Source organism: Oryctolagus cuniculus, chromosome 17 (assembly GCF_051225735.1).
Source record: "Oryctolagus cuniculus isolate XC-2025 breed Fujian yellow rabbit chromosome 17, ASM5122573v1, whole genome shotgun sequence".
Lineage (NCBI taxonomy): Eukaryota > Metazoa > Chordata > Mammalia > Lagomorpha > Leporidae > Oryctolagus > Oryctolagus cuniculus.
Window position 1 is genome coordinate 54,161,208 of NC_142883.1, and position 27,781 is coordinate 54,188,988.

The 27,781-nt window shown below is 56.6% G+C and overlaps 1 protein-coding gene across 8 annotated transcripts in view; it reads right to left on the reverse strand.

The window, feature by feature from the left end:
• Window positions 1-456: 456 nt before the first annotated feature.
• The window catches only part of GAS7 (growth arrest specific 7), a 247,581-nt gene continuing 220,256 nt past the window's right edge, over window positions 457-27,781 (reverse strand). For all 8 annotated transcript variants that reach the window (XM_089318380.1, XM_051824485.3, XM_051824489.3 and 5 more), the window contains 9 exons: window positions 24,858-24,947; window positions 19,303-19,418; window positions 16,115-16,189; window positions 11,335-11,413; window positions 9,031-9,159; window positions 8,096-8,219; window positions 4,320-4,399; window positions 2,814-2,912; window positions 457-2,300 (listed from right to left, as the gene is read on the reverse strand). In XM_089318380.1, coding sequence (XP_089174506.1) covers window positions 2,187-2,300; window positions 2,814-2,912; window positions 4,320-4,399; window positions 8,096-8,219; window positions 9,031-9,159; window positions 11,335-11,413; window positions 16,115-16,189; window positions 19,303-19,418; window positions 24,858-24,947 — 906 coding nt within the window. In that variant the 3' untranslated portion in view covers window positions 457-2,186. The remainder of the gene's footprint in view (window positions 2,301-2,813; window positions 2,913-4,319; window positions 4,400-8,095; window positions 8,220-9,030; window positions 9,160-11,334; window positions 11,414-16,114; window positions 16,190-19,302; window positions 19,419-24,857; window positions 24,948-27,781) is intronic.

The following is a 27,781-nucleotide window of genomic DNA, read 5'->3' on the forward strand; positions in this document are numbered from 1 at the left end:
AGCAACTCGCATGGCCCCCGTGGCAAAGACAGGTCTACCCAAGAGCTCACCACCTTCCCTGATGGCCCGGCCACATCCTGTCCTCAGATGAGATCTTAGCGTGCTCCTCTGCTTTAAATGCCTGATAGGAGAATAACAGAGGGAAGGGGGAGAAGAAGAAGTCTGGGATGAGGCCAAGAGAAGGAGGAGAGGGGATGAGGCTTCGGAAAGAATGACCTCAAGGAATGGACCGGGCCCACTGGGCCAACTTGGGCTGCCCTGCGAGAGGTGAGAGCAAGATTATATATATAGAGAGAGAGAGCGCGCGCACGCACGCCCACATGAGCAATCGCATGCACATATCCCATCCCAGGGGACTAAAGAAGATTCTAGAATCCTCAGAGGGGCAAGAGGAGACAGTGAGCCCCACCGCACTCCACATATCTGTGTTAATAACAAGGCCACCGGCTTCGAGAGTTTGAAATTCATCCACAAGTCAGTTTACTAGGCTGCAAAAACCTCACCGCTAGCACCTGTTCGGAAGAAAGGAATCCGGAAATAGCATCCTAACATCGATAGCTGGTGTCGAGGCCCCAAGACCTCGCTGTGGACCCATCTGCTTCGAGGCGCTGGCCCTTTGGGGTTGGGATGTTTCCAGAAGAAAGGGGAAGACGGCGTTCGGTTTGTGTCAGTGTAGGGGGGTATCTTCCTAACACAGAGGATGCGAGAGCGATTCTGATTCAGCGAAGGAGGTGGCCAAAGACTCAAAGATGAGCAAGTCACGGGCCGGAGTAAGGGAAGGACCGGTGGGCTCTGCCCTCCCACAGTCCTCAGCGGGACACTAGGACAGCAGCATGAGCCTCAGGGCGCGGGCTCCCAGCTGTGTGATTTCCTCCAGGTCCCATCTCTCCTCTGTGCTAACCTCGGGGAGGACACCTTTGCCACGGCAGAGAAAGGGATGTGCTGGCTCCACAGCTTCCCAAGTCATACTCAGCCCTTGCTTTTCCAGAAGACAGAGAGGGGGAAGGAGGTGCCAGCTCCATGCTTGGCCTGGGGCTCTGGAAGGGGCAGGAGGAGCTGCAGAAGAAGTGGAAAGGTGGCGGGATACTGCTGTCTCACCTGTGGCCGTGAGGGGGTCTGCGAGGCCTGTCCAGTGCCCACCAGGGATAGCGAGCCGTGCCATGGACAGCAGCTCCCAATCTTGTCATGCGCGAGCAGACAGAACCCTCTGGGGATGACAACTGTGTCCCACCGCGCTCCCACACTGGACTGCCCCAGCCCCATCAACAGCCTGTGGTGTGCAACCTGGGAGAGCTCTGGCCATGGCAGGCAGACCCAGCAGGCCCTGTGTGCTTGGCTGGTTCACATCCATCGCTCTCGTCTGGACACTGGCACAGCCGCGGGAGGTCGTCTTGGCTGGGAACTCTGGGTTCCTCGCCTGGGATGGGAGGTGTAGCAGGGCCAGGGCGGGGGCTGAGGGGTGGGCGGATTGGGGTCTACAGGAGACCTCCCAGATGGCACCTGACCTGCTGGGAACCAACTCAGTGCCTTCACCTTGGAGCCGATTTGCCGAATGAGGTAGTTCCATCCCCACCTTCCTAGGCAGGCTGGGTCTGGAGAGCCAGGCCTTCCTCCCAAAGACCCTGGGGGATGAAAAGGGGCTGGGAAAAGCCAGACCTGGGCTCCCAGAATGCAACGGGAACAACAGAGAGGGCCAACTGCAAAGGATTCTGGGAGTGAGCTGTGGGCCCAAAGGTCCCTTCTAACCATGATGCTGATCTTGGAAACGGAGACTTCCCTCCCCTGACCCTCCAAGCCCCAGGACCAGAGGGTCAGCTGGGGCATGCGCCTTGGGGCTTCCGGTGTGGGGGGGTACTGGCAAGTGTGAGTGACCCTTCCAGAGGTCAGCAGGGACCGCCAAGTTCCAGCCTCAGTTTGTCCTCAGAGGGGGCGAGCACAGCAGGGGTGTTGGGGGGCTTTGGCCTTGGAGACAAGGGCAGGGCTGTGGGTCCGTCGGCTTGGCTTGGGAATGTTGGGGAGTCCCCCAGCTGGGCCGTCCAGGTTGTCCTGCAGTCACGACCAGCCTGCCCCGCGCCTCGGTGGGCCGGGAGAGTGGGTGGGAGGGCAGCTTCCTTTCCGGGAGGTGGGGGAGGGATGACCACCTCCCCCTGTGTGGGACCCCCAGTCCCTCTCCCATGCAGATGTTTCTAGATCTCCATGTCCACAGGGCGAATGTTGCCGGTCTTATGCTCTCTGACCCACAGCTCCCTGTCCCTGGCCGGGTCCACTTTCCGAAGCAACTGATCCACAGGCTCCACTGTCTGTAAAGAGAAAGGCGACAGGGTCACAGGCGGCGGCCACGCTGGAGACGTCTCCTCCTCCTCCTAAGAGCAGCCTCTCTGTAAGGGTCCAGGGCCCTGGGGAAGGGCAGGGGAGGGGACAGAGAGCCCCGAGAGTGGACGAGGGTGCCAGCTACTGTGGAGGCTCGTGGTCTGTGACCTCTTCCTCCACGTGCCCCCACGATAGCCGCCAGACCCCAGGGCAAGCGTCAGGGATTCTGAATATTTTCCTACAAGCGTCTTGGTTCAGAACTCCCCGTGGGAGGCAGTGACATCTTGGGCGACTTTCTTGGAGCTCATGGGCTCACGCATGCACGCGTGCCGGGCCATCCTCAGGCCCGGGCACCTGCCCACTGCCTACCTCGGGACAGTCTCCTTTGTAGCAGCCCCTTAACCTGCCATGGTGTAGCGCCAGGTGGTTCCTCTGTGGCCCTGGGTCCCCCAGGGGCCCTGCTGGCCCTGGCCTTGGCCTTGGCCTGCCCGTGGGGAACTCACGCTTTGGTTGAACATGTCCGTCTCGTGCCGCAGCTGCGTGTACTGGCACAGGTGCTGCCGGATCATCTCCACCCGCTCCACCTCCAGCCGCTCCAGCTCCTGCCAAGGGAAGAATGGACCGGAGACCTCTGAGCCTGGGGGCCATCCCCACAGTGGGCCCCAGCCCACCGTATCCACCCATGAGCAGCCCCGGCTGTGAGTACCCTCCTGTGCCCGAAGAAAAGCGTGCCCTTACCTAGGGCCGAAGGTGAAGGGGATGAGCGTGGGAGCCGCTGTTTGATTCCCAACAGCCTGCTCTGCCAGGCACAGGGCCCAGAGCTTTCCTGGCAACACCCACCTGTCCTCATTATAGTTCTAAGAAACAGGTTTGGCGATTATGCCCATTTTCCAAGCAAGGGAACGAACACGTCCAGAGGAGACATGGCTTGCCCAAAGCAACACGAAATTCTTAGAGGAGCAAGGCTTAAAAACCAGGGTCCTCTAGGCTCCAGCTCACGACTGTCCACTGATGCAGCCCACCCCAAGGACCCTGATGTGACACACATAGCATCCGCCCTCATCCTCCTGCGGCTGCCCCTGCCCTGCCTTGCCCTGCCCAAGCCTAGTGCCAAGATGGAGCAGAGACCAGGGCTGGGATCAGAGCAGCTATTGGCAAAGGGAGGAGTGGAAAGCTTCGTCCTTTGGCTTCTAGATGGTTCCATGCCTTTGGAATTTAGGGGATCAGGCTGTTGTTCTGTGTATAACTAGGTCACTGCCCAGGTGATTAACCGGGAAAGAGGGTGAGCAAGGGGCTTAATGAGGAGATTAAACAGGAGGACAGCCGGGTCACTGACCCTATACAGGGGAGGCTGCTAATCCCTGGTGGGCTTACACCTGGGGAGGGCGGCTCGCTAAGTCCTGCGCTGGCTGGACGGGGTACCAGGTGACTGGCACTTTGCATGATGTCGCTCTCCCACGGGGGCTGCAGGCCCATGTGCCAGCCATGCCTCCCTGCCCCCCCTTGGGTGGATGCTGACTGCCCAGGAGATGTTGCCCCTTTACGAGAAATGCTCAGGAGGGCGCCTCGGGACCCCACGTCCCAAGTAGAGGCCTCCCCATCCCCTGGCCAGTTCCTCCAACCTTAGCCATTTGTGTACCTTGTGAGGGTCTCCTACCAAAGCACTGCACCTGTGCTGGGGGGTGGGGAGGGAGAGGGGAGGGGATCACTCTTCCTACCACTTGGCTGTTTGTCCTAAATTTGGGGCCACCATCCTCTCGGTCAGGGGAGTCCTCCACTGGGAGGGGGGGACACAGAAGCCCTGACCCTCGCATGCATACACACAGCTGGGAAGCCCCAGAGCAGGATCTGACCTAGACGGCCTGCGTTGAGGTCTCAACCCCAACACTGGAGCAGAGCTCACAGCCATCTCCACCATAGCCACCTCCACGTCCCCCCTCCAGCCGGCCACCCGGGACGCCCCTGTCCCCACCCCCATCCGGGCAGCTCGGACATCCCCAGCCACCTACCAGCGTGGTGGTCACCATCTCCTCAAACCACTTGGACTGAGCCTGGTTGTAGAGATCCACGCAGCGCATGAGGTCGTCCCCTGGAAGAGGTCCAGAGCCTCCGTCACATGGGTGCCTCCGCCCCATCCCGCTCCAGGCTGCCCTCCCCTCCCGCTGGGGTCCGGGGGGCCAAGGGGGAATAGAGACAGGGAGAGGGGCAGGGGGAAGGAAAGGAAAGCAGAGACAAAGAAGGGTGGGGTGGGGTGGGGTGAGGTGGGGGACAACCCAGCACCTGGGGAGGCCACTTCGTAGCCTCTACCGCTACTCAACCTGGAATTCAGGACAAGAGTTTCTCGTTGAGAGCGAGAAGGAGTCATCGCTAGGATCCCCACGTCTACAAGGAGCCTAAGAGATGCTTCTCTCTCTCAGAACGCAGTGCGATTCACGTTGGAGCTAAAACACATGTCACAGCAACTTGCTTCTTTTTTTTTTTTTTTTTGACCGGCAGAGTTAGACAGTGAGAGAGAGAGAGAGAAAGGTCTTCCTTTTCCGTTGGTTCACCTCCCAAATGACCACCACAGCTGAAGCTGCGCTGATCCGAAGCCAGGAGCCAGGTGCTTATCCTGGTCTCCCATGGGGTGCAGGGCCCAAGCACTTGGGCCATCCTCCACTGCCTTCCCGGGCCACAGCAGAGAGCTGGCCTGGAAGAGGGGCAACCGGGACAGAACCGGTGCCCCAACTGGGACTAGAACCCGGTGTGCCGGCGCCGCAAGGCGGAGGATTAGCCTAGTGAGCTATGGCGCCGGCTAGCAACTTACTCTTAATTAGAGTTAGAGAGAAGCTTGGCCAACTATGCCATACGCATGTGTGTGTGTGTGTGTGTGTGTGTGAGTGTGTGCACCTCATGTGTCCACAGCAGGAAGTCATTCTGAGTCTCAGGGTCACGTGTCTGGTTTTTCACGTGTCTCATTTTCATGCAGTGACCACGCAAAACCCATCCTAAGATGCCACATGCCAACGCGAGGGGAAACAGAGAAAGGGTGGGTTGGAGGCCCCTTTAGTTCCTCCCAGTTAGCACTCAACACACATTAACTATGACATCTGGAGCCGTCACTGCTGCTACCCACAGCCTCCTGTGTTGCAGGCAGCTGGAGTCAAGAGACAGAGCTGGGACTGGAACCCAGGTACTCTGATGTGGGCCACGGGCATCTGAACCACCAGGCCAAATGCTTGCCCCAACCAGGCCATCTTCATGGCTGGTCTAGGACTGGCAGGAATCTGAGACATATTGGAGACACTCTGTGGTTAGGAAGCAAAGAGCTGAAGCCCACCGGCACCCCAGAGCCTTGCCAGCCAGGACCCAGGGTGGGGACCAGCAGCGAGAGGACGAAGCCCAGGGCCTGCTCAGCCCCTGGTGACTTCTCAGCTGCAATTTCCCAGCATCCTCCAGGGACACCCGTGCACAGTGTGCTTGGAGCAGCACTGCTCCGATGCTGATCACAGCTTCCTGATGGCACAGGGCTCCCAATGCTAACAGATGTCCCCAAAGAACTCTACAGAAGATTCTAGAAGGAGAACTCTGGAGGAGAATCTAGTGATTCAATTAGATGCAAAAAATATTCCTGTATCATCCCTCTTGCTCCCGTGCGTTCTGATAGGAAAGTGAAAGATGAGAAGGACATCTGTGTCCACACAACCTAAGGCCTGGCTCCAGGGTCCCCACTCCCCCCTGGGCCATGACCACGCCCCTGCCTAGGCCTCACCCGGAAGAGGAAGCCGCACACCTCAAAGGCCGAGCTGCAGGATGACAGCCCAGTTAGGGTTGTGTTCATTTTGCTTTGGGTCTCAGGCCGATTTCCTGGGCTTTTGGTCTCAAGCGGAGCCAGGTAGATGCCACTCTGCAAGGGCGTCTGTGTCCAGAACTTGCCGTGACATTCCTGGAGTCCCACCCATCCACGGCTTCCGGAACATGCTTTAGCACTCTCAGGAGACAGACTGGGTGCAGAGGATGTGTGTCCTCTCCATGGCAACTCAATGGCCTGAAATGGGACCTTTCTCAACAGTACGGGTAAGAAACATGGGTTCTGGGGGCCAGCATTGTGGCTTAGCAGGTAAAGCCATTGCTTGGGATGCCGGTTTGAGTCCTGGCTGCTCCACTTCCGGTCCAGCTCCCTGTTAATGCACCTGGAAGAGCGGTGGACAACGGCCCAAGTGCTTGGGTCCCTGCTACCTATGTGGGAGACCCGGATGGAGTTCCTAGCTCCTGGCTTCACCTGGCCAACACGGAGCCTGTTGCAGCCATTTGGGGGAGTGAACCAGTGGAAGGAAGATCTCTCAAGGGCATGAAGAAGCAGAAATGTGAGGGCGGAGGTGAATCCTACATGGGTGTGCACGCCTTCTGGACAGCAACGTGGGAACACGCACCCACCCAGCGTCTGTATCCTGTCCATGTGCAGACTTGGTCTTAGGCAGGCACACAAATATACAGCCAGGGCAACACAGCATCCCTGGTCTTAGAAAACACCCTGGAACAATCCACAAGCCCTCAAAACCAGTTAGGGGTACAATGAAACACGTCTGGAGACTTCTGTCAACCATTAAAAGCCCGGATGTGTCAGAAGGGATGGGTAACTGGATTTAGAGGCAATGCTACAGCACTGCTTCTTTGAGGGCGAGCATTTGGTGCAGCCGCTCCGACACCACTTGGCACATCCTGGACTGCCTGGGTTCGAGTGCTGGCTCCTCTTCCAATTCCAGCTTCCTGCTAAGGCAGACCCTGGGAGGCAGCAGGTGATGGCTCAAATAAGTGGGTTCCTGCTGCCTATGTGGGAGACCCAGATTGACTGCCTGACTCCTGGCTTTGGCCTGGCCCAGCTGCAGCCACTGTGGCCATCTGGGGAGTGAAATCAGTGGATGGAAGATCTCTCTCTCTCATCTTTCTCTGTACATTCTTTCAAAATAAATTTTTAAAAAAAGAGTCATCTCTCCGTACCTGTGGGTTCTGCATCTGTGAATTCAACCACTTGTAGATAGAAAATATTCAGGGAAAAAAATGTACCTGCACTGCACATGGGCAGACTTTTTCCTTGTCATTTTTCCCCTAAACATACAGCAGAACCACTATTTCCATAGCATTTACCTGGTTAATACCTAATGGTTTTGTAAGTCATCTAGAAATGATTTAAGCTAGAAAGATTGTGTGTCATATGCAAATGCTGAGCTGTCATCCATACGGGATTCAAGCATCCTTGGATTTGGGAGTCTGCAGGGAGTCCCAGGACAGAAGCGCTGAGTGTCTCAGTGGTTCCTAAGAGGTTTTCTTTGCCCTCCTGTGCATTACCAAGTTTTGCCACCAGGTGGCACTAGAGCCCAAATCACTGGGGGGATATAAATATCCGAGAGAAACCGCAACCTGATTATTGAAACAAATGTTGGGCCCCATGGTTGTGGTGCGGGCAGGAGCTCATTCCCCTGGGAAGCCTGGGTGCATGGGGGTTTGCATTTCTCCTGTGGGCCCTGAGCTCTCAGTGCACGGAAGAGGCTGGCAGCTTCCTGGCCAGAGATCCGCCCAGGGCTTGGGCCAGCATGCGTTGCAATCACAGGACAGCAGGAACTGCCCAGCCCCCCCCCCCCCAGGCCTGCACCCTATCACCCACGTCTCATCCTTGTAGGTCCCTGGGTGCAGGGCAGAGTGGAGAGGAGGTGCGGCCCTGGTGGGCAGACAGGGAGGGGAGGGCCGCCTGCTGTCTTGCACCCCAGGGTGGGCCCTGTCCGCTCCCTCCCGGGGCCCAGCGCACCAGCCTGGGTAGACTTCCTCCGTGCCTTCTTGATGTCCTCCTCGGTCTTGTTGCTCAGCTTGATCTCCAGTTGCTGGGTCTTCATCTCCAGGTCTCGCTGCCGCTCCGTGAGAGCTTTCCGGGCCTGGGGTCAAGGACACGCGGGGAAGCTGCTCGCGAAGCTTGGAGCCGGGGTGGGGCGGGGCTCCCCACTCCCCCAGCGAGCCCTTCCCTGGTCTGGCCATGCTGGTGTGGCTGATGCCACTGCGGCGGCCAGAGTGGCAGGGGAGTGCGTGGGGATCCATCATTGGGACCTGCACCTGCTCTTGGGGGGTGAAAGGGACGTCCACTCCTTAAAGCGGCTGTCTTGCCTTTCCCTACTTCCCCAGCCTCCTGGCCGCCACCAGTAGCTCCCTTTCGTGGAGGTCGCCGGCCACTGGCCAGGTCCCAGGGGCCTGCAGCAGTGCGTGTCCCTGCCTTCTCTATAAGGCACTGGGGTCAGACCATGGGGAGAGCCCTCTTCCCTCCAGGGCTGGCCCTCAGTCGCCCACCCATGGGTGACTGCAGGGCTATGATCCACTGTGCATCTCCAGGTGTGATGTGGGGAGGCGCAAATCTGCAGGGGAGACCCGGGCACAGGGGCCAGGTGTGTGCGCCAACAGCACCTGCAGGCTCGGCCGTCACGCAACCACGGGGTTGCCTAGGGTCACCTGCCTACCATGTCATCTGCGGCTGCCGGCTTACTTGGCGCCCACCAGCCACTGGGCATCACCCGAGTGGCCTGGGCGGGAGGGTGCTCAGGTGTGGCCCGAGGCTGAGATGACCCTCCTGACCCCATCACGCGGGGACAAAGGGCTGGCCTGGGTGCCAGGAGCCTGGGGTTGGCTCCCCAGCCCAAGCCCAGCCTCCCCCAGGAGGTTCCGTTCCCCGCTGCTCCCCAAGTCCCGGCCTCTCACCTTCTCCACGGCGGCGTAGCGGCTGGCGAGCTGCTTGCGGAGGTCTGCGATGTGGTGGTCGCACTTTTTCATGTCCTTCTTGAAGTTCTCACGGAAATTCATCAATGGCTTCTCCACCTCGCTGTGGAGCTGTGCGGGGCAGGGGATGACACACTCAGGACCCCAGGGCGTGAGCCCGGCTTCCCCTGCAGAGCGGCCAGGGGCAGGGGCGTGGCCCGACAGGAAGCTGGAGACAAGTGGCGTCAGAGTGTGTATTTGCACAAGCTAAGATGGCTTCCAAGTCACCAGGCCACACAATCTCACGGGAGCACTGGGGTGTGAGAACACTTTGGCGGGAAAATGGAATTACAAGCAAAGTCGGCTTTGGTGCGAAATATTCCTGAATCCATGCATGTTTTCAGGATCTGCTTTTGAAGATGCCTCAAGTGCATGGATTTTTAAACCTTCTGCACCAGGGTAAGCTTGTCCTTTAACTCCACTGCCCGTGAACTTTCGGGAGTATCTCTGGATAGGCAGTGTGTCGCCGATGGAGATGGCGCTAGGTGGCACAGGACTGAATGCGTGCATTGTAGCTAATGAACACACGCGTGACTTCCTGGGACCTACACATGTTCCACAGCCTCCTGCAGAGCTTTGCTTGGGTCTCTCGGTCTCTCTCTTTCTCTCTCTCTCATCTTTGTCTTTCCTAACCAGGAGCTTTCTGGGGACAGAAACCATGTGTCTCCACAGCCTTGGCTGTACTGCTGTATGAAACTCAGTACACGGTTGTTCAGTGATGAACTGCAGCCATGTCTATCTTATTGAACATCTACCACATGCCCGGTGCTCAGAATACAAAGACGACCCGAACATGGTCTACAGGTGAGGGGTGCGGGTGGGGGCTGTGGAGACTGGAGGGCCCCTCCCAGGGGCACGGCTCCTGAGGTTCCGCACCTCCCCGGGCTGGATGGGGCCGCAGCACCTGTGCCCTGCTCACCCAAGGGACCCTCCCTGTAGCCCAGGGGCCAAGGAGAGTGGGCGATGCTTCCAGAGCAGCCGGATAGTACCAAGTGGCCAGCTTCTTGCCAACTAGTCATTCTGACAAATGTCAGAATCCTACACCTTCGGCATGGTGTAGGATTTTTCATCACCCAAGACGTGACAGAACCAGCTGACCCACTCCTCTGAAGTACCGATGTCAGCACTCTGGTCTTCCCCCTAAGAAACTGAGGGGTCGGGCCGGCGCCGCAGCTCACTAGGCTAATCCTCCGCCTGCAGCGCCGGCAGCCCAGGTTCTAGTTCTGGATGGGGCGCCGGATTCTGTCCCGGTTGCCCCTCTTCCAGGCCAGCTCTCTGCTGTGGCCAGGGAGTGCAGTGGAGGATGGCCCAAGTGCTTGGGCCCTGCACCCCATGGGAGACCAGGAGAAGCACCTGGCTCCTGCCTTCAGATCAGCGCGGTGCGACTGCCGTAGTGGCCATTTTGGGGGTGAACCAACGGAAAAGGGAGACCTTTCTCTCTGTCTCTCTCTCTCACTGTCTGCCTGTCCAAAAAAAAAAAAAAAAAAAGAGAAAGAAATTGAGGGGTCACCACCCTCACACACAGAGGTGTATGCTGGCCTGGCTCCTGCTGCCTCCCATGATCTTAACCCTCAATTTCCAGGCATGTTGGGAGCCAGTTGTTAATCACAGCCACTGCTAAAAGAGGATATAAGCCTACAATTCAATAAATGATATTAAAAACAAAGTAATAAATACCCAGCACTTTAGGTGGATACATCTGGTTAGCTGTACTATTGTGCCTGTGTGGTGAGGCATTTCCAGTGGTGGGCTACTATGCACCTGTTCCCAATTCTGCTGTCAGAAGCTTCTTGTTGGCAGCTTGAAATTTTCACCAGGGTGGGGCTGGCGCTGTGGCTTAAGAGGTAAAGCCGCTACCTGCCAACATGGCATCCTATATGAGCTGGTTTGAGTCCTGGCTGCTCCAGTTCCAACCCAGCTCCCTGCTAATGCTTCTGGGAAAGTAGCAGAAGATGGCCCAAGTGCTTGGGCCCCTGCCACCCATGAGGGACACCCTGATGGAGTTCCTGGCTTTGGCTTGGCTCAGTGCTGGCCACTGTGGCCATCGGGGAGTGAACCAGCAGATGGAAGATCTCTTTCTGTGCATTTCCCCCTCTCTCTCTCTGTGAGTGACTCTGATTTTCAAATAAATAAATAAATTTTTTTTAAAAAAGGAATTTACATCAGGGCATTGGCAAACGACCACAACCGGAGTGACTGCGGTTACCACTCAGGGGCACGCGCAGGGAGGCCGTGGGGAAGGATTACCTTGGCGGAGAACTTGAGGTGAACTTCCGCCTCGTCCGCCAGGCTCTTCTTCACCTGAGCCCACGCCTCGCCCAGGGAGCTACAACACAAAGCAGAGCGTCAGACGCGGGGTGGGGGTGGGGGGCCCAGAGATGGCTGCACCTGCACAAAGGTGGGTCCCCACCCTGCGTCTCAGGGAGCCACAGACCCGGACAAGGCAGAGGCCAGGTAGAAAAAAGCCGTGAGCACCATGCTTCAACCCCCAGCGCGGGGCGAGCCACCACGCCTCAGTGCCCAGGGAAGCTCCCTCCTCTGGGGCTAAAGGAACAGACGGCAGCAGACACACTGGTGGCTGGGGAAATATCCAGAAGCCAGAGCCCTGCCGGGATGGAGGGAGGTGCAGGGAGAGGGTGGGCTCCAGTCCCAAAGCTTCCCCTACCATGGCCGGCCGGCTGGCCACTGGCCACCTGGCCAATTATGCCTCACCCCCTCCCCTCCCTGGTTTGCTAATGCTAACGCCTGCTGGTGATGGCAAGGAAGGAGGAACAGACTCCTCTCTGCAGGGAAGGTCCCACAGCTGCCCGACTTCCAGGAGGAGCAAAGAGCGAGCACCTGGGGCGCAGGGGGCTGGCAGCTCCAGCCTTAGGCTCGGCCTCGGCCATCCCCACAGCCCAGGAGGCGAACACCGCCCCCAGCTTACAGCCAGGTCCTCTGCACGAAACGCCTCCACCACGCCAAAGAGGTGCTCAGACAGGAGAAATCTGCAGGAGCCCCCCCCTGCCCCGCCCCCAGCCTTTCCAAGGCAGGCCCACGCCGTCTTTATTCTTTGCCACCCTTTAGCCTTGCTGGCCGCCCTCTTCAGCCCGGCCGGCTGAAATCCAGGCTCAACGTTCAGTTGACTTCATTTCACACCCCCAGAGAATTCATTAACTTGAGTGGCAAAAGCTGATTCAAAGACAATATACCGTGAGGCGCTGGGCTGGGAGCAGAGCAGCTCCCTTTGAAGGCTGGCCAGGCCTGGGCTGGTGGCTGCGGCTGCGGCTGCGGCTGGGGCTGGCGCTGGCGGGGCTGGAGGTTTGTGGGTAGGGATTGATTTGATCTCAAGAGGCCAGCGGGCAGCAGAGAGAAAGGTCCCCTCTGGGGACACTGGCTGGGGAGGCTCACCACAAAAGGGCCGGAGTGTGAAGGGGAGGGGGGGAGTGATCCAAGCTGCTGATGGTGATCTGTGCTTAAAGATGCTGTGCACCCTGTGGGTGCCTGGGCCCCATTTGAGGCAAAAGGTGGGTAAAGGGGGAGCCACGGCAGGTACACAGGTCAGCGGGACCCCATACAATCAGGCCTTGGGGGCCTTGGTTCCCAGACACCCAGATCTGCAGGTGCTCAAGCGCCTTATACAATATGACATGATGTGTGCCTACAATCTACACCACCACCCTCCTGGATACTTGGAATCATTTCTAGATGACTTTGAGAACACAGTATGATTGCTACGGCAACAGCAGAGATACTGTACGGTGCGGGGAATAACGAGATGGCAAAAAAGTCTGTCCACGGGGAGGAGGCACAACTTCGTTTTTTTTTTTTTTTTTTTTTCTTTCCAAATAATTTGGATCCATGGCTGGTTGAAGCTGAGGATGGAGAACCTGCAGGTACAGGGGGCGGACGGTGGGGTCACGCAGATCTGGGAGATGGATGTGTAGCGTGAGGGGAATGGACAGCCTTTTTAACCAATGGTGCAGAGACAAGTGGGTCCCACAGGGAGGAAGAGAACCTTGGCCTATCCCCCCGCACCCCCCTCGCCACCCACACCCACAAGTATGTGCTCCAAAGGGCAAGCCCACACAGCACTAAGCCTGCAGAAGCGGTCTTAGCAGCGGGCCCGTGATGAAAGGAAGGGGAGCAGGGCGTGTGTGCCAGCAGTGGCCTGCAGAAGGGACACACCAGGGCTGCGGAAGCTGCAGGAAGGCCCCGGGAGCTGCCCAGGGTCTGTGCGAGCAGAGCCGCCAGCCAGCAGGGCGCGCGGCCCGTTCCTGAGCGGGAGACACCCCTCCAGCCGGCATGCCCCACACCTGTCTCCCCCTCCCCAGTCTCCCAGGTCCATGGGGCCCCTCAAAATTCAGAAAAAAAAGTGCAACTTGTAAATTCTCTCATTTGAAGAGACATTTCTCATCTGCTAAGAGGTTAAGGAAAAAAAAAACCACCCCCAAGATTTCTGTTCCCACCTACAATTTGAGGCACGTCTAATCAAAATGCATATTACTGTCATAACTGCCAAGCCAGGAAAGACCACAATTCCATTTGCTTTCCACCCAGGAGAGAAGAACTGAAGGCAGAATAAATAATCTAATTCTGTATATCCACCAATGTGCACATGTCCTGTGAAATCTCCTCTCAACGCAGCACTGGGGTTGCAAACGAAGCTCAGGTCTCCGGGATCAGCATCTTGTCTGCAGCCCCACGTTTCTAAGCTGCAGCCTCGCACTTTGCAAGTGTCTTAGCTGGACTGCCCAGGTCACACGTCCAAAGCCATGTGTATATGCAGAACAGTACTGCTGCCCACTGTTGTGTGTGTGTAGGAGCCTCACACACATGCCCTGGGGCTTGCTGGTAGGAGTGTGTGTGTGTGTGCAAGGACGACAGGCTACATGCTCACGTACAGGTGCATACGTGTGGGAGCCTGTGTTAGAGTGCTGGTGTCTGCACATGCACGGGTTGACGGCACGGCGGTGCAGGCCCGGGGTGAGGAGCTGGGCGGCTCGAGTTAGCAGCATACGCTGTGCCTGTTGGCAGGACACAGTGTCCTTGGCCGCAGCCCAGGCCGGGGAGTGGAAGCCGGAAGACTCAGGAGCAGCCGAGTGGATGCAGGGCATGGGGATCCTGGGGCAAACCCCCTTCCCAGGCCGCAAAGGCTGCTCCCCTCCATGCCCCTTTTGGTCCCCCATCTTGGCCCTGGTGCAGGGAGCAGAAGTGGACAGCAAGGAACCCACTGAGCCCAGGGAAAAGACACTGGCTCCGTGGCCGGCTGGGTTGGTGAAAGCCATCGGGGGAGACCACTTGGCTGCACCGTGAGCCCATGCAGAGGCTTTAATCAAAGCCACATTTGGCTGGCAGAGTCTCTATCCCCTAAAGGCCTGTAGATCTGTGTTTACCATCATAGCTCTCTGACAGTCCTCAGGGCTTCAACTCCCCCTGCAGCATGAATCCCAACTGAGACCAGCACAGGCCAGAGAGGAAAGGGACCACCCTTTCTATGCAAACCTCCTGAGGGCCTATTGTTTTTATTGAGGTCAAAGTCTTATTACACTCGCTCTACCACCCTCAGGTCTGCAAGGTTGTGTAACCATCACCTCTACCTACAGCCCACACACTTTCCACACCTTGAAAGTTTGCATTCCCACTGCCTCTCCCCCATATTTAAATGTGGAAGCCCTGGCCCCGGTGTCGCTGTCGTCTGGGGAAGGTTATACGAGGTCCCAGTGGTGGAGGCCGTGATCTGATGGGGTTCGTGTCCTTATTGGAAGGGACCCCTGAGTTGGCTCGCACTCTCCCAACCCCTTGCACACACGGAGGGGAAGTCAGGTGAGCATGCAGAGAGAAGACGGCGTCTGCAACCCTCTGGGAGAGCCCTCCCCAGACACCAACCCTGCTGGCAACTTGATCTTGCACTTCCAGCCTCCAGACCATGCAAAAATAAACTGAAGCCACCCCATCGGTGGCATTCTGTTAAGCAGCCTGAACAGACAGGTGCACCCTTAGAGAAAGCCCCACGGCCATTAAGCAGTCATTCCCCCACGCCTCTCCTCCAGTCCCTGGGGGCCAGCAATCTGCTTGGTCTCTCTGGGTTTGATTATTCTGGAATAATCAATAATCAACAATTGATTGGAATCTTATACAATGGGACTTTTTGCGTCTGGCTTTTCCTTAGCCTAATGTTTTTGAGGGTCATCCACATAGCAGCAAGCATCGGGGGTCCGCTCCTTTTTTATGGGTGGATAATACTCCATCATGGATCCACAGCTCTCCACTGTGCATATACGAGCCCCGTGAAGGCTTGTCCTCATACATGTACATGTGGAATGGCTGGGTCATATGATAATTCAGTGCTCCACTATTTGAGTAACTGCCCAGCTGTTTTCCATGGGGCCTGCACCCTTCACATTCCCGCCAGTGGTGCAGGAGGGCATGGACTTTGCTACCTCACAGCACACAGGATGCTTCTTCTAGGGATCCGTGAGTGCCTGGGAGGCTCGGGCTGTATCGCCCAGGCCAGCAGGTCTGCACAGTTACAGCTGGTGCCGGCTAAGGGAGCCTGGGTCTCAGGCCCACAGGAGAGATTTCCAATAAGGCACTAGGCGTAAAATCCTCTCACACCCAGGCTCTTCCCAGCCTGCCTCAGAGGAAGGGGAGCAGGGCGGGGTGCTTAGAGGCTGCTACCCAGGTGCCAGGGGACAGGCAGGAGGGTCTTGGCTTCCAGAGAGAGAAGACAATGTGGAAGTGCCCTCCTTGATGGTGGATGCCCACACCTTGGACCACGGGCACACAACTTGAGCCATGAGTGCCACCTTGAGCCACAGGTGCACATATTGACTTATGAGTGCCTAGCTTGAGCCTTGTGAGCCCGCCTGGAGGTACAGGTGCACACCTGGAGGCACGGCACCCACCTTGAATCACTCCTATGGGAATCTCCACCTCCCCTCCCCCAATGTGCGCCGACGCCAGTGATCAACCATAGGTGGAAAGGGAATCCACTTCCTCCGTGCCCCTTCTCCTCTCTGCTCCCATCACTCTCCTCCCAACTCACCCTTCCTCCTGGGCAGCCAAGGAGTTCTGGGAGAGCTTAGCAAGGTTCTTCGCATACTCTTCTTCGATCTTTATCCTGCAAAGGAAGGAAACCCAACACATCAGCTCTCCAGTGACAGACGGTTGGGGAGCATGTAGGCCACATCAAGAACCCACGTGTGGGGCCGGCACTGTGGCACAGTGGGTTAAAGCCCTGCCCTGAAGCACTGGCATCCTATATGGGTGCCGGTTCTAGTCCCCGCTGCTCCTCTTCCGATCCAGCTCTCTGCTATGACCTAGGAAAGCAATGGAAGATGGCCCAAGTCCTTGGGCCCCTGCACCCACATGAGAGACCCGGAAGAAGCTCCTGGCTCCTGGTTTCAGATTGGCTCAGCTCCAGCCATTGCAGCCATTTGGGGAGTGAACCAGTGGATGGAAGATCGATCAATCTCTCTTTCTCTCTCTCTGTCTCTACCTCTCTCTGTAACTATTTCAAATAAATAAAAATAAATCTTAAAAAAAAGAACCTGCGTGTGAGCTCTGACAGTGTGTGGCTCCCATCTGTCCACCAGACACACAGCAGGTGCTTAATAACTATCTATTGAGGAGCTGGAGTTGTGGCGTGGTGAAGCTGCGAGCTGTGGTGCCAGCATCCCATACAGGTGCTGGTTCGAGTCCTGGCTGCTCTGCTTCCAATCCAGCTCTCTGCTAATGCACCTGGGAAGGTAGTGGAGGATGGCCCAAGTGCTTAGGCCCCTGCCACCCATGTGGGAGACCCAGATGGGGCACCAGAATCCTGGCTTCGACCTGGCCCAGCCCTGGCTATTGTGGCCATTTAGAGAGTGAACCAACAGATGGAAGATCTCGCTCTGTCTCTGTCTCTCTCTCTCTCTGTAAGTCTGCCTTTCAAATAAATATACAAATCTTTTTAAAAACCAAATATTTGTTGAATAAACAAACGAATGAAATGGCCTTAATTGCTCTCACCTCACTGTACAATGGAACATTTCTGCCTATCTTCTAGGGCATTGGGGTTTGGAGCTGTCATTGGCACAGCTCCTGGCCCAGGGTAGGACATGTGACGGCCCTTAAGTGAGTGAATGCAATTTGTGATGGACCATCAGGGTCTGTGTGGCTCCCTCTCCCTCCTAGCCCCAGAACTCTGGGTTTAGGGACCCCCCCCCCAACAACAACAGAACCTCCCCGACAGCCTTGACCCTCAGAAGCAGGAGCAGAACCTCTCCCTGGGGTCTCCCCCACCCCCACCCTCACATCTCCGTCAAGTCCATAGGGGACCAGCGTTTCCATGGAAACCAGACAGCATCCAGAGCTGCAGTCTGCTTCCCAGGAGAGGGCAGCTGCCTTGGCTGTGGCCTCCGGTGGGCAGAACCTTCTAGATCACCCGGCATAGCCGTGTCAAGTGTGTTGTCAAACTATCATTGTCCACCTAAGCTGACCCCTGGGCTGCGGTAGGAGATGGGAGCTGAGCTCACCACACTTGCAGCCGGCCCCAGAGAAGAGCCCCTGACACTGGAGCCGTCAGCAGTGCTGACTCAGTCTGGTGGAGGTGCTCTGGTTAATAACTACTGCATCATTTGGCATCAAGACGCTCACTCCGGTTCCTCCTCGCACGGCCTTGCTCTCCGCTCCTCCTCTTGCCTGTCTCTGCATCCTCTGACCTAGGCCGACTGACCTGTCACTTCCTCTCCCCTCCTGCTGCTGGGATCCTGGGGACTGCCAGCCTGCACCTGCAGACTGTGACCAAGAGACCTCTCTAGGCAGCAGATCCAGCTCCAGCACCTGCAGCTCCTCCTCCACCATGCTCTGCTTCCCTAAGCCATGGCCACAGCAGCCCAGGGTCTGTCCCCTAGCCACACACGCACTCCACATCTGCACCTGGGCCTGCCCTAGGGGAGCCCAGGTTGGACTGGGAGAAGTGACGGGGGTCTGTGTGTCCTCAGGGAAGACCACAAGGGCTCTGCAGTGGCAGATTCCACGTGCCTGCTAACACGTGCTGCTTTGGAAACAGAAACCACAGCCTGGCCAGGCTCTGGCTTTTACAGTCCTCTTTCCCTCTGCCCGTTTTACGCTTTTGTTTTCTCACACCTGAGCCAGGCAACCCGGTTTAATGGGTCATAACATGAAGACTGGATTACACAAATAGGAAATAGGTCTCCCAACGAAAGGGACTGCTTTAAAATGCCAAAGCATTATTATTCGATTATTGTGGTTATAATAAAAAAAGAGATATTTAAAAAAGATGCTGTCATTTACTACAAATATCTCCCATATGCCTTGGAAATGCCACTTGGAAACCTATATGTATGTGCACATGTGGGGTTGTGTGTGCAGGTGTGTGTTCACACGTGTGTACATGTATGCACACATGGCGATGTGTGCAGGTGTGCATATATGCAACTGTGTGCCGATGTGTGTTCACACATCTGCATGTGTGTGTATGCACACGCAGGGTGATATGTGCAAATGTGTACATGTGTACCCATGTGGGAATAGGTCTGTGCATGTGTGGAGTGTATGTGCAGGTATGAAGGTGCGTGTGTGCACACATGTGGAGGTGTGTGCACGTGGGTGTGTGTGTGTCTGGGTGCTTGAGAGAGTCTCAGAACTTGGAGAGATTGGGAGGATGTTTCTTCCTCTTTGTAACTTTCCCTACTTCTGTCCATTTTGATTATACTGCTTCTTCAGCTCTGTTAGCAAACTCTGTCCTAACCCCTGAAGGCAGGGGTGGTAGGGGTGGAGGTGGGGAGTTCTGTTTCCCCTGGCCTGGGGGACACAGTTTTGGCTCCAAGTCAAATCGAAATGAAACATTCCCTTTGGGGTAACGGGAAGGGACAGTGCTTCTAATGAGGTAAAAAATGGGGTCGCACAGTCTATGTAGGTGGGAGACAGTTGGGAGTGGTGGGGACTGTGGCAAAGTGCAGCACGTGGCTCCTGTGCAGGGGCAGTCGCCACGAAGCCCCAGCTGCTGCTGTGTGAGGGATGAGTCGGCCATCCTGCCAACCCTTCTGCTTTCTCAGCTATCCAGATTTTACCCAATTAGAAAAACACGTGGGTCTGAGTATTTAAACATACGACACAGGGCAAAGCCACACATCCGTTGGCCAGATCTGCCCCAGAGCCCTGAGTCTCTCGCTCCTAGGAGGCTGGGTGTGCGGGGCTGGGAGGGGCCGGGAGGGGCCGCCGTGTCACCTTTCCCGGATGAACTCGGACATCTCCTTCTGCATCTGCTTGCCCTTTAGTTGCTTCTGAAGCAGCAGCTCGAACCCGGCCACAGTGCCGTTGCCCTGGGGGTCCTTCTTATCAGCCTGCGAGGGAGACAGAAGCACAGTTCAGGTTGGGGGGGCATGCACCCAGGGAGAACCAGCTGCACCTGGCAGCCCCGCCCCCAGCCGCCCCCACGGCAGGGGTCCCCGTCCATCCCACGGTGCTGTGTGGAGTGGCCAGGGTTGGAACAGTCCCTGCCACCCTAAGCTCCTGTACTGGAACCTCAATCCCCCAGGCAGCAGTGTAGACAGGCGGGGCCCTAGAGAGGCGTCGGTCATGAGGACTTGGCTCTCACGAGTGGATTTGTAAAAGATTTATTTATTTGAATGGAGAGAGAGACAAAAACAGAGAAAGATCTTCCATTCACTGATTCACTCCCCAAAGGGCAACAACGGCAGGAGCTGGGCCCATCTGAAGCCAGGAGCCGGGAGCTTCTTCCAGGTCTCCCATGCAGATGCAGGGGCCCAAGGACTTGGGCCATCTTCCACTGCTTTCCCAGGCCATAGCAGAGAGCTGCACTGGAAGTGGAGCAGTTGGGACTTGAACCAGCGTCCATATGGGATTTTTTTAGTTGCTGCAATGCCGGTGCCTCCTGAGTGGATTAATGTAGCAATCACGGGAGTGGATTTCTCACAAAACCACGGTAGGCCCTCTCTGACCCCCTCTCAGGGGCTGATGAAGCAAGAAGGCCTTCAGCTGACCCCAGCATCTTTGCGTGGAATTCTCAGCCATAAGCCAAGCAAAACCCAGGTAATTACGAATCACCAAGGGCCCGGGTTCTGTTACAGTAACACAGGCAGACTGAGACTGATGCACTCCTTAGCTCTCCCCACCTGGGGACAACAAGGAAGAAGGGTGGGTGACTGAGGCACAGGAGGTGAACCCCAGTAGCCCAGAACCCCCAGCCAGGGGGCAGCTGCACCTGGCGTGGTCCTTTGGGGAATCTTGGGGCTCTGCCGCTACACTGGGACAGCCTGTGGGTGGCTCTGGGCACCATCCTGTCTCCTACCAGCTTCTTGCACTTGTTACTGCGGCAGTAACTTCTTCCCACACACCCGCAGAGATGGTTCCAGTACAGAAAATCCAATGGTCCTAGCGGCAGCCCTAGGGGGAGAACCTGGCCGGAAGGGAAGCCAGGGTGGAAAAGGCTGGGGCCAGCACTGAATTCCTAGCTGGGTAACCCTGGGCCAGGCCTTTGCTTGCTCCCAAGCTGCACAACGGGGCCACCATGGCACCAGCCTTCTACCCTCATTTCGGGATGAATGACACACGTATATGAGTGGCTTAGCACCAGGCCCAGCACACCGTAAGCACTCAACTAGCAGCGCCCACTGTTAGCTACTTAAAAATAAACAGCCGGCGCCGTGGCTCACTAGGCTAATCCTCTGCCTGCGGCGCTGGTACTCCGGGTTCTAGTCCTGGCTGGGGCGCTGGTTCTGTCCTGGTTGCTCCTCTTCCAGGCCAGCTCTCTGCTGTGGCCTGGGAAGGCAATGGAGGATGGCCCAAGTGCTTGGGCGCTGTACCCACATGGGAGACCAGGAGAAGCACCTGGCTCTTGGCTTTGGATCAGTGCGATGCATACCAGCTGCAGCGGCCATTTGGGGGGTGAACCAATGGAGAGAAGACCTTTCTCTCTCTCTCTCACTGTCTAACTCTGCCTGTCATAAATAAATAAACAAATAAATTGAGATCTGGGGAAGATGGCCAAGTTAACAAAATAGAAATTTCGAACCCAATTCGTTTTTCAAGCACCGATTCTTAAAATTTCAACATTAAATGAGTTTTGTTGTTTCCTGCACTTCCTCAAGTACAGCTGCATACTTCTGTTGCACCCCACCTCCTGCCTGGCACCCGCAGCACGGCCTCCCCCCCCCCGCCCCGGGACATCCATCCTGGCATCCGCCTGAAGAGAGTTAGCTCACAGAGCTGCTCCAGCCCCTGGCCGCCATCGCCGCCACCTACAAGTGTTCTCCCCCATCACGGCCTTCCCCAGCAGGAATCCAGGGTCAAATGCTCAGAGCCTCCATGGAAGAGGGAGGAATAGGCTTTGATGTCACAGAGAGGTCATGGTGAGCCCTCTGTCCCAGCGCCCGCCAAGACCCAGGCTCTCAGCTCAGTTCAGCCATGGGTGACAGGGTCACGTCCTGGGCTGTGTTGCCCACCCTTGGAAACAGGGCTGGGCTGCATCCCTGAGCCCCCTCCAGACCAGACACGTGGGTGAAAAGAAAGGGGGCAGGGGCCCTTGCAGAAACCCTGCTGACCACTGTTGGGTAGATGAAGGGTGTTCCGGCCCAACCCTACTCCTGTCTGTCCTGTCTGTCACAGGGTCCCTAACACCGTGACAGTGAGAAAACTCCATGCTCTAAGATTCTCCATGCACAACGAAGATGGGTGCGTGTCACTCGTGAACACCCCATTTTGTTGAAAAAGCAAACCCCATTGGAAACACTGAGCCCAGGTCTGCCTCCCTTCCAACCCGACAGGCTCCGTGATTCACCGTCTCCAGGGAGAAGCAGCCAGAAAGCCACGAGCCTTAATGATGGTGTCAGGAGACAGGAAGTTCTATTTAAGGACAAGGCCTTGGTGGCCAGGAGATGAAAAGCTCCGAGCGAGCACGAGAGTCTCCAGGGGAGAGGAATGAAGACGAGAACTCAAAAGCGCCACTTGCTCGAATGCTGTGACCAGGGCACGGGACCGAATGCTCCCTCCAGCTGCCACGGCTCCTCCAAACCTCTGCACGCTGATCTGCCCCATTACCTGGGGCTTACACCGCACTCCCCGGAATGTTCCACCTGCTGCACCCTCTTCCAGGGCTGACTTCCTAATCCGGCTACGTCTCTGATCTCTGTGGCTGCCACCATCCTTCCAGCCTTTCTGCACCCCCCTCTCAGCTTCCACTCCCGCATGCGTGACACACAGAAACCATAGCCCACCCTACTTCTGCTTAAAACCCTCCCCCAGGGGTGGGTGGCGTGGTGCAGCGGGTTAAAGCGCTCCTTGGGATGCGGTCAGCTTCTACAGGAGTGCCGGCTCGCGTCTTGGCTGTTCCATTGCCAATTCAGCTTCCTGCTAATTCACTTGGGAAATAGCAACAGACAGCCCTGCCAAAGGTGCTTGGGTTCCTGCCACCCACATGGGAGACGCTGGAGACCCAGATGTCGTCTGGACTCTTGGTTTTGGCCTAGTTCAGCCCTGGCTGCTGCAGGCGTTTGGGGAATGAACCAGTGGATGGAAGACCTCTGTCTCTCTGCCTTTCAAATAAGTGTGTGTGTGTGTGTGTGTGTGTGTGTGTGTGTGGATGGACTGGGGGCTCCAACAGCCTCCCCTTGCAAACAGCATAAACTCCAACATCCTTATCAGGGCCTACAAGTTTCAGTTTCCACACTCTGGCTCCTGCTCGGTCTCTGGGCCCCCTCCCCAGTCTGTCTATGCCCAAGCCAGAGCTTCTGACATTATTTAGGGAACCTCTACACAGATCTCATCCTGGAAGCCACACAGCGGGGCCGAAAGGCACCATCTCTACTTGGGGAGCCGCAGGAACCACTTATCAGACATCTGCTGAAATGGGAATGATTTGGAGAAAGAAACCAGAAAAGGACGGATGATTGATTCTGCACGGTGGTGACAACTATTTGTTTCTTGTTCCTCAGGGTGTTTGCAGACTTCTTCCTGAAGTGGGCAATGCACAAGGCTGGGCAACCATTGCATCTGATTCTACAAGGAGGGGTCTCAATCTTGAAGGTCATTGCTGACTTAAAGTGTGAACACGGGTTGGCGCTGTGGCGTAGTGAGTAAAGCTGCCGCCTGCAGTGCCAGCAGCCCATGTGTGTGCCAGTTCGAGTCCCAGCTGTTCCTCTTCTGATCCAGCTCCCTGCTAATGTGCCTGGGAAATCAGTGGAAGATGGCCCAAATGGCTGGGCCCCTGTACTCTCGTGGGAGACCAGGATAAAGCTGGCTTTGGATCGGTTCAGCTCTGCCACTGTGGCCATTTGTGAAGTGAGCCAGGGGATGGAAGACCTCTCTCTGTCTGTAACTCTGCCTCTCAAATAAATAAATCAATCTTTTTTTAAAAAAATAAAGAAAATGTAAACACTCAAGGATTCCTAGAGTTTCTGAGATTCAGGATTCTGCACACCTTTTGAAAAATCTGGGGTGGGCCGGCGCCGCGGCTCACTAGGCTAATCCTCCGCCTTACGGCACTGGCACACCGGGTTCTAGTCCCGGTTGGGGCGCCGTATTCTGTCCCGGTTGTCCCTCTTCCAGGCCAGCTCTCTGCTGTGGCCAGGGAGTGCAGTGGAGGATGCCCCAAGTGCTTGGGCCCTGCACCCCTTGGGAGACCAGGAGAAGCACCTGGCTCCTGCCTTTGGATCAGCGTGGTGCGCCGGCCACACTGCGCCGTCTGCGGCGGCCATTGGAGGGTGAACCAATGACAAAAGAAGACCTTTCTCTCTGTCTCTCTCTCTCTCTCACTGTCCACTCTGCCTGTCCAAAAAAAAAAAAAAGAAAAAGAAAAAAAAAAGAAAAATCTGGGGTGAACATTGGCACAGCGGGTTAAGCCACTATCTACAATGTGGGCATCCCATATCAGAGTGTTGGTTCATGTCCTGAGTGCTCTGCTTTTGATCCAGCGCCCTGCTAATGCATCTGGGAAAGCAGCAGAAGATGGCCCAAGTACTTAGGTCCCTGCCATCCACATGGGAAACCTGGATGGAGTTCCTGGCTCCTGGCTTTGGCCTTGCCTAGCCTTGGCTGTTGTAGTCTTTTGGGAGGTGAGCCAGTAGATGGAAGATAGCTCTCTTTCTCTTCCACCTTCCCTCCCTTCTCCTGTCACCTCGTCTTTCAAATAAACAAGTCAATGTTTTAACAAATCTATGCATGTATTTTAACTGTGGTAAGACACACAGACACAACTTCACCATTTTCAGAAGGTGCAAGTGTTCAGTTTGGTGGCATTAAATTCACTCACACCGTGGTGCATCCAACACCACCATCCACTCACAGGCCTGTCTGTCACCTTGCAAAACTGAAACCCTGTGTCTGTGAAACGATCTGCAGAAAGTCTGGGGCCTGAGAATGACCAAAGCCGGAGCTCGCCAGAGATCCCTGGCTGAGGGTCCTCCTCGTGACCTGGATGGGAACGGTGAGGCTCAGTCCCAAGTCAGAGCAGTGGCGGAGCCGGTGCGAAGCCCAGACCATGCACAGAGGCTGACTGCGGTCTCCTGCCTTCCCCGAGCTGGGAAGTCAGCGCCCCATGGCTACCCCGCCTTCTGGCTCAGCTTCTGCTCTGATAACTCGCTCCATTCAGACCATGGTCTGGACCCCGAGACGGTCTTCAGTTCTTGCCACGGTTCCCAAATTGACCACTGGTCTCGCATGCTCCGGTAGGAGGAGACCCTCAGCTTGAAGAGCCAGGGCCCCTCCTGGGTGTCCACTCCTGGTCCTCAGGGCCACAGGGTGGGGGACACTGAGGCAGGGCTTACCCAGAAGTAGTCACAGTAGCTCCACTCGGTCGGCTTCAGCAGTTGCTGCTCCGGCATCGTGTCCGGGTGAGGGAAGGTTACGCAGTTTATCTGTGTGGCACAGAGCAGGAAAACAACTTCACTGGGGGATGAGGAGGAGCAAGAAAGACTGGGTTCCCTGGACACAGCACGACAGAGACCTCCCTGTAGGGCCAGCTCGATAGAACACGCAACGAGATACTCAGATGCTCCAGTGGCCAGCACTGCAAATGAGGGCCATGGGCACTGCAAATGAGGGGCCATGGGCCCCATGCTGGCATCTGGGAACCAGGGCAACCTCACAGCTGCAAACATCTGCACCCTAGGCCCCAGCAATGGCGCTTCTGCAGGTGCACCCTGCAGCAGTATCTGCACACATGTGCGGCACGACCATCTACAGCCACGAAAGGCTGGACCACAACCCCACCGCCTGTCGCTGGTAGGAATGGTGACACAAAGTCTGAGACAGACAGACACCCCTAGAAATCATATCCACAGGGAAGGACACGGTGAGAAAGTTCTTATTGATTAATAAGGGGAGTGTGCCAAGGTACTCTGTTAAATGGGTGGAAAAGACAAGCTGTAGAACAGAATTATAGGAGGGTAGCATTTGGGTTATAATGCTACAGACGCATTTGGTTATTTATGTACAGCATCCTGCTTACAAGTTGATAACATGATTTTGCTTCCAAGGGAAGACACTGTGTGGTGGAGGTCAGAGGTCACGAGGCTCCTTGGTGCATCTGATCTCACAGGTAGGACAGGACCAACACAGCTTCACATCATCACCCAGGGCGCTGGCCGTGGCCAAGGAGCGGGCAGCGCAGCAAGGTCTGGGGTACCTGAGCCACCTCCTGAGGCCCCGTGGCCGCCCTAGCCGCTCTAGGGAGGTGGCTCTGCCGTGGCTCCTGCTCACGTGGCTTTGAGCCCCCGCTCTTCTCCTGGTCTGTAGGAGCAGGGCCTGAGCTCTGTGCACCTTTACCCCGCTGCCTGCAGCCAATGCATCCGTGGGAGACCTCGGACGGTACAGGGAAGAGCAAGGAAGAACCCCCAGACCTGGGCACAGAATGCCAGTGCTGATGTAGGCAAAACACACAAGGCAGCAAGGTCAAGAGAAGCTAACACTGGGGCGTGGGGGAGGGGGAATCGGCCTCTGCTTTGGGCAGGGGTCAGGCGCATGGAGCTACGTCCCAGGGGCCGACTCACAGCGGCTCTCACCAACTGCTGTCAGGCCAGGATGGGGCACCTGGTGTTGCTACATGCTGGCGTTTTTCAATAAAGTGGCCCCATTTGGTGGGCTGGCATTGAACTCAAGGTTTAGGGGCCTGAGGGTGGCTCCCGGTCCATGGGAGCCTCATGTCTGTCCTGGGTAAAAGAAGGGTCCCTTCTAGGATACTGACATCTGGGGAGAGGGGTGGGAGGCAGAGCAGGGACCAGCCTGGAGGGACGGACTGGGGCAGGGATGACCAGAGAACTCTGGAGATGGACAGCTCTGCCCTCCGCTGAGCTCAAGCTGGGGGCCCAAGGGAGCCCTGGACTGCAGTTCTCTCCAGACACCTGCAATTCTGGGCCACCCAGGCCATCGTGGCCCACAGTGGCCACAGTTGGAAAAGAGACCCAGAGAGCCTCTCAATGCCTAGCCTTGGGCAATGGTTTCCCCAGGCCCTGATTTCGGGGGTGACTCCCCCAGGGTGTCCAGAGGCAAGTCACCTTCCCAGGTGCTCGGCCTCACAGGTGAGACACAGGTCGAGTCATCTGTATCCCACGTGGGAGGATCTGAGTTTAAGCCGGGCTCCCGCTCCTGACTCCAGCTTTTGCCCATGCACATACCCTGGGAGGCTGCGGTGATGGCTCCAATAGTGGGAGTGGGGAGAGGGGAGATCTGGACTGAGTTTCCAGGTCCTCTGCCCAGCCCCGGTGGCCACAGGCATTTGGGGGAGCGAATGAGCAGATAAGAGCTCCGTCTCCCTCTCTCTGTCTCTCTCACACTCCCAGCCACGTGGGATGGATTTCAAAGTCGCACACAACCCCTTGTTCGGGTTCCAGCCGTTCCAGTGACAACAGTGTTGATCACACCCTGCTTTCCTGAGCTTAATAACGCAGCTCGAGAGCAGTCCAAGGTAGCGACACAGTCACCATGACAGCAAAGTGAACTGCGTGTGACCAGCAGAGCCATGGGCCAGTGGACCCTCAGAACCCACGGGGGGCATTGGCTCCAGGACCCCTGTGGGTCCCCAAATCCACAGACACTCAGGTCCTCGATTATAAAGCGGTGTAGAATCTGCATCTGAGCTGCTCACACTCTGGGTATGGGTTAAATCCTCCCTGGGTTCCTGAGGATACCTAACACAATGCGGATGCTAGGTAAATATACCACGCTGTGAGAGAATAATGACAAGGGAAAAAGGGTCTGTCCATGTTTAGGACAGATAAAGGTCTTTTTGCTGTTGCCATTGGGGGGTGGGATGGTATTTTCAATCCACAGCTGGTCAAATCCTGGACACGGAGCCCATGGTTACGGAGGGCTGACTATGCTCATGGCAGGTGTAAGCCACACCCTCCTCCTTCATCTCCCCTCCCCCAGACTGCTCAGGGCCAGGGAAGAAGAACTTGACCGTGCCAGGAGGAGGCATGGCTTGGCCAGCAGTGGGCTGAGACAGGAGGGGAGCCTTTGAGTCACCTGGTGGGCTTGTTCAAACCCAGGTGGCTGGAGCTCACCTGAGCTCCCAGGTGATGCTGATGGCCTGGGGGGGCCAGGGCACCTCTCAAAGGCCTCGAACCAGACGCAGAGCCCTGGTTCCAGATGGACATCTGCTCTGGAGACTGGAAGAGCCATCGTTGTAGGAGGGGAGAGGTCCCACAAATGACCCGGTCACCAGCACAGAAGGACAGCTCTCTGGGTTGGG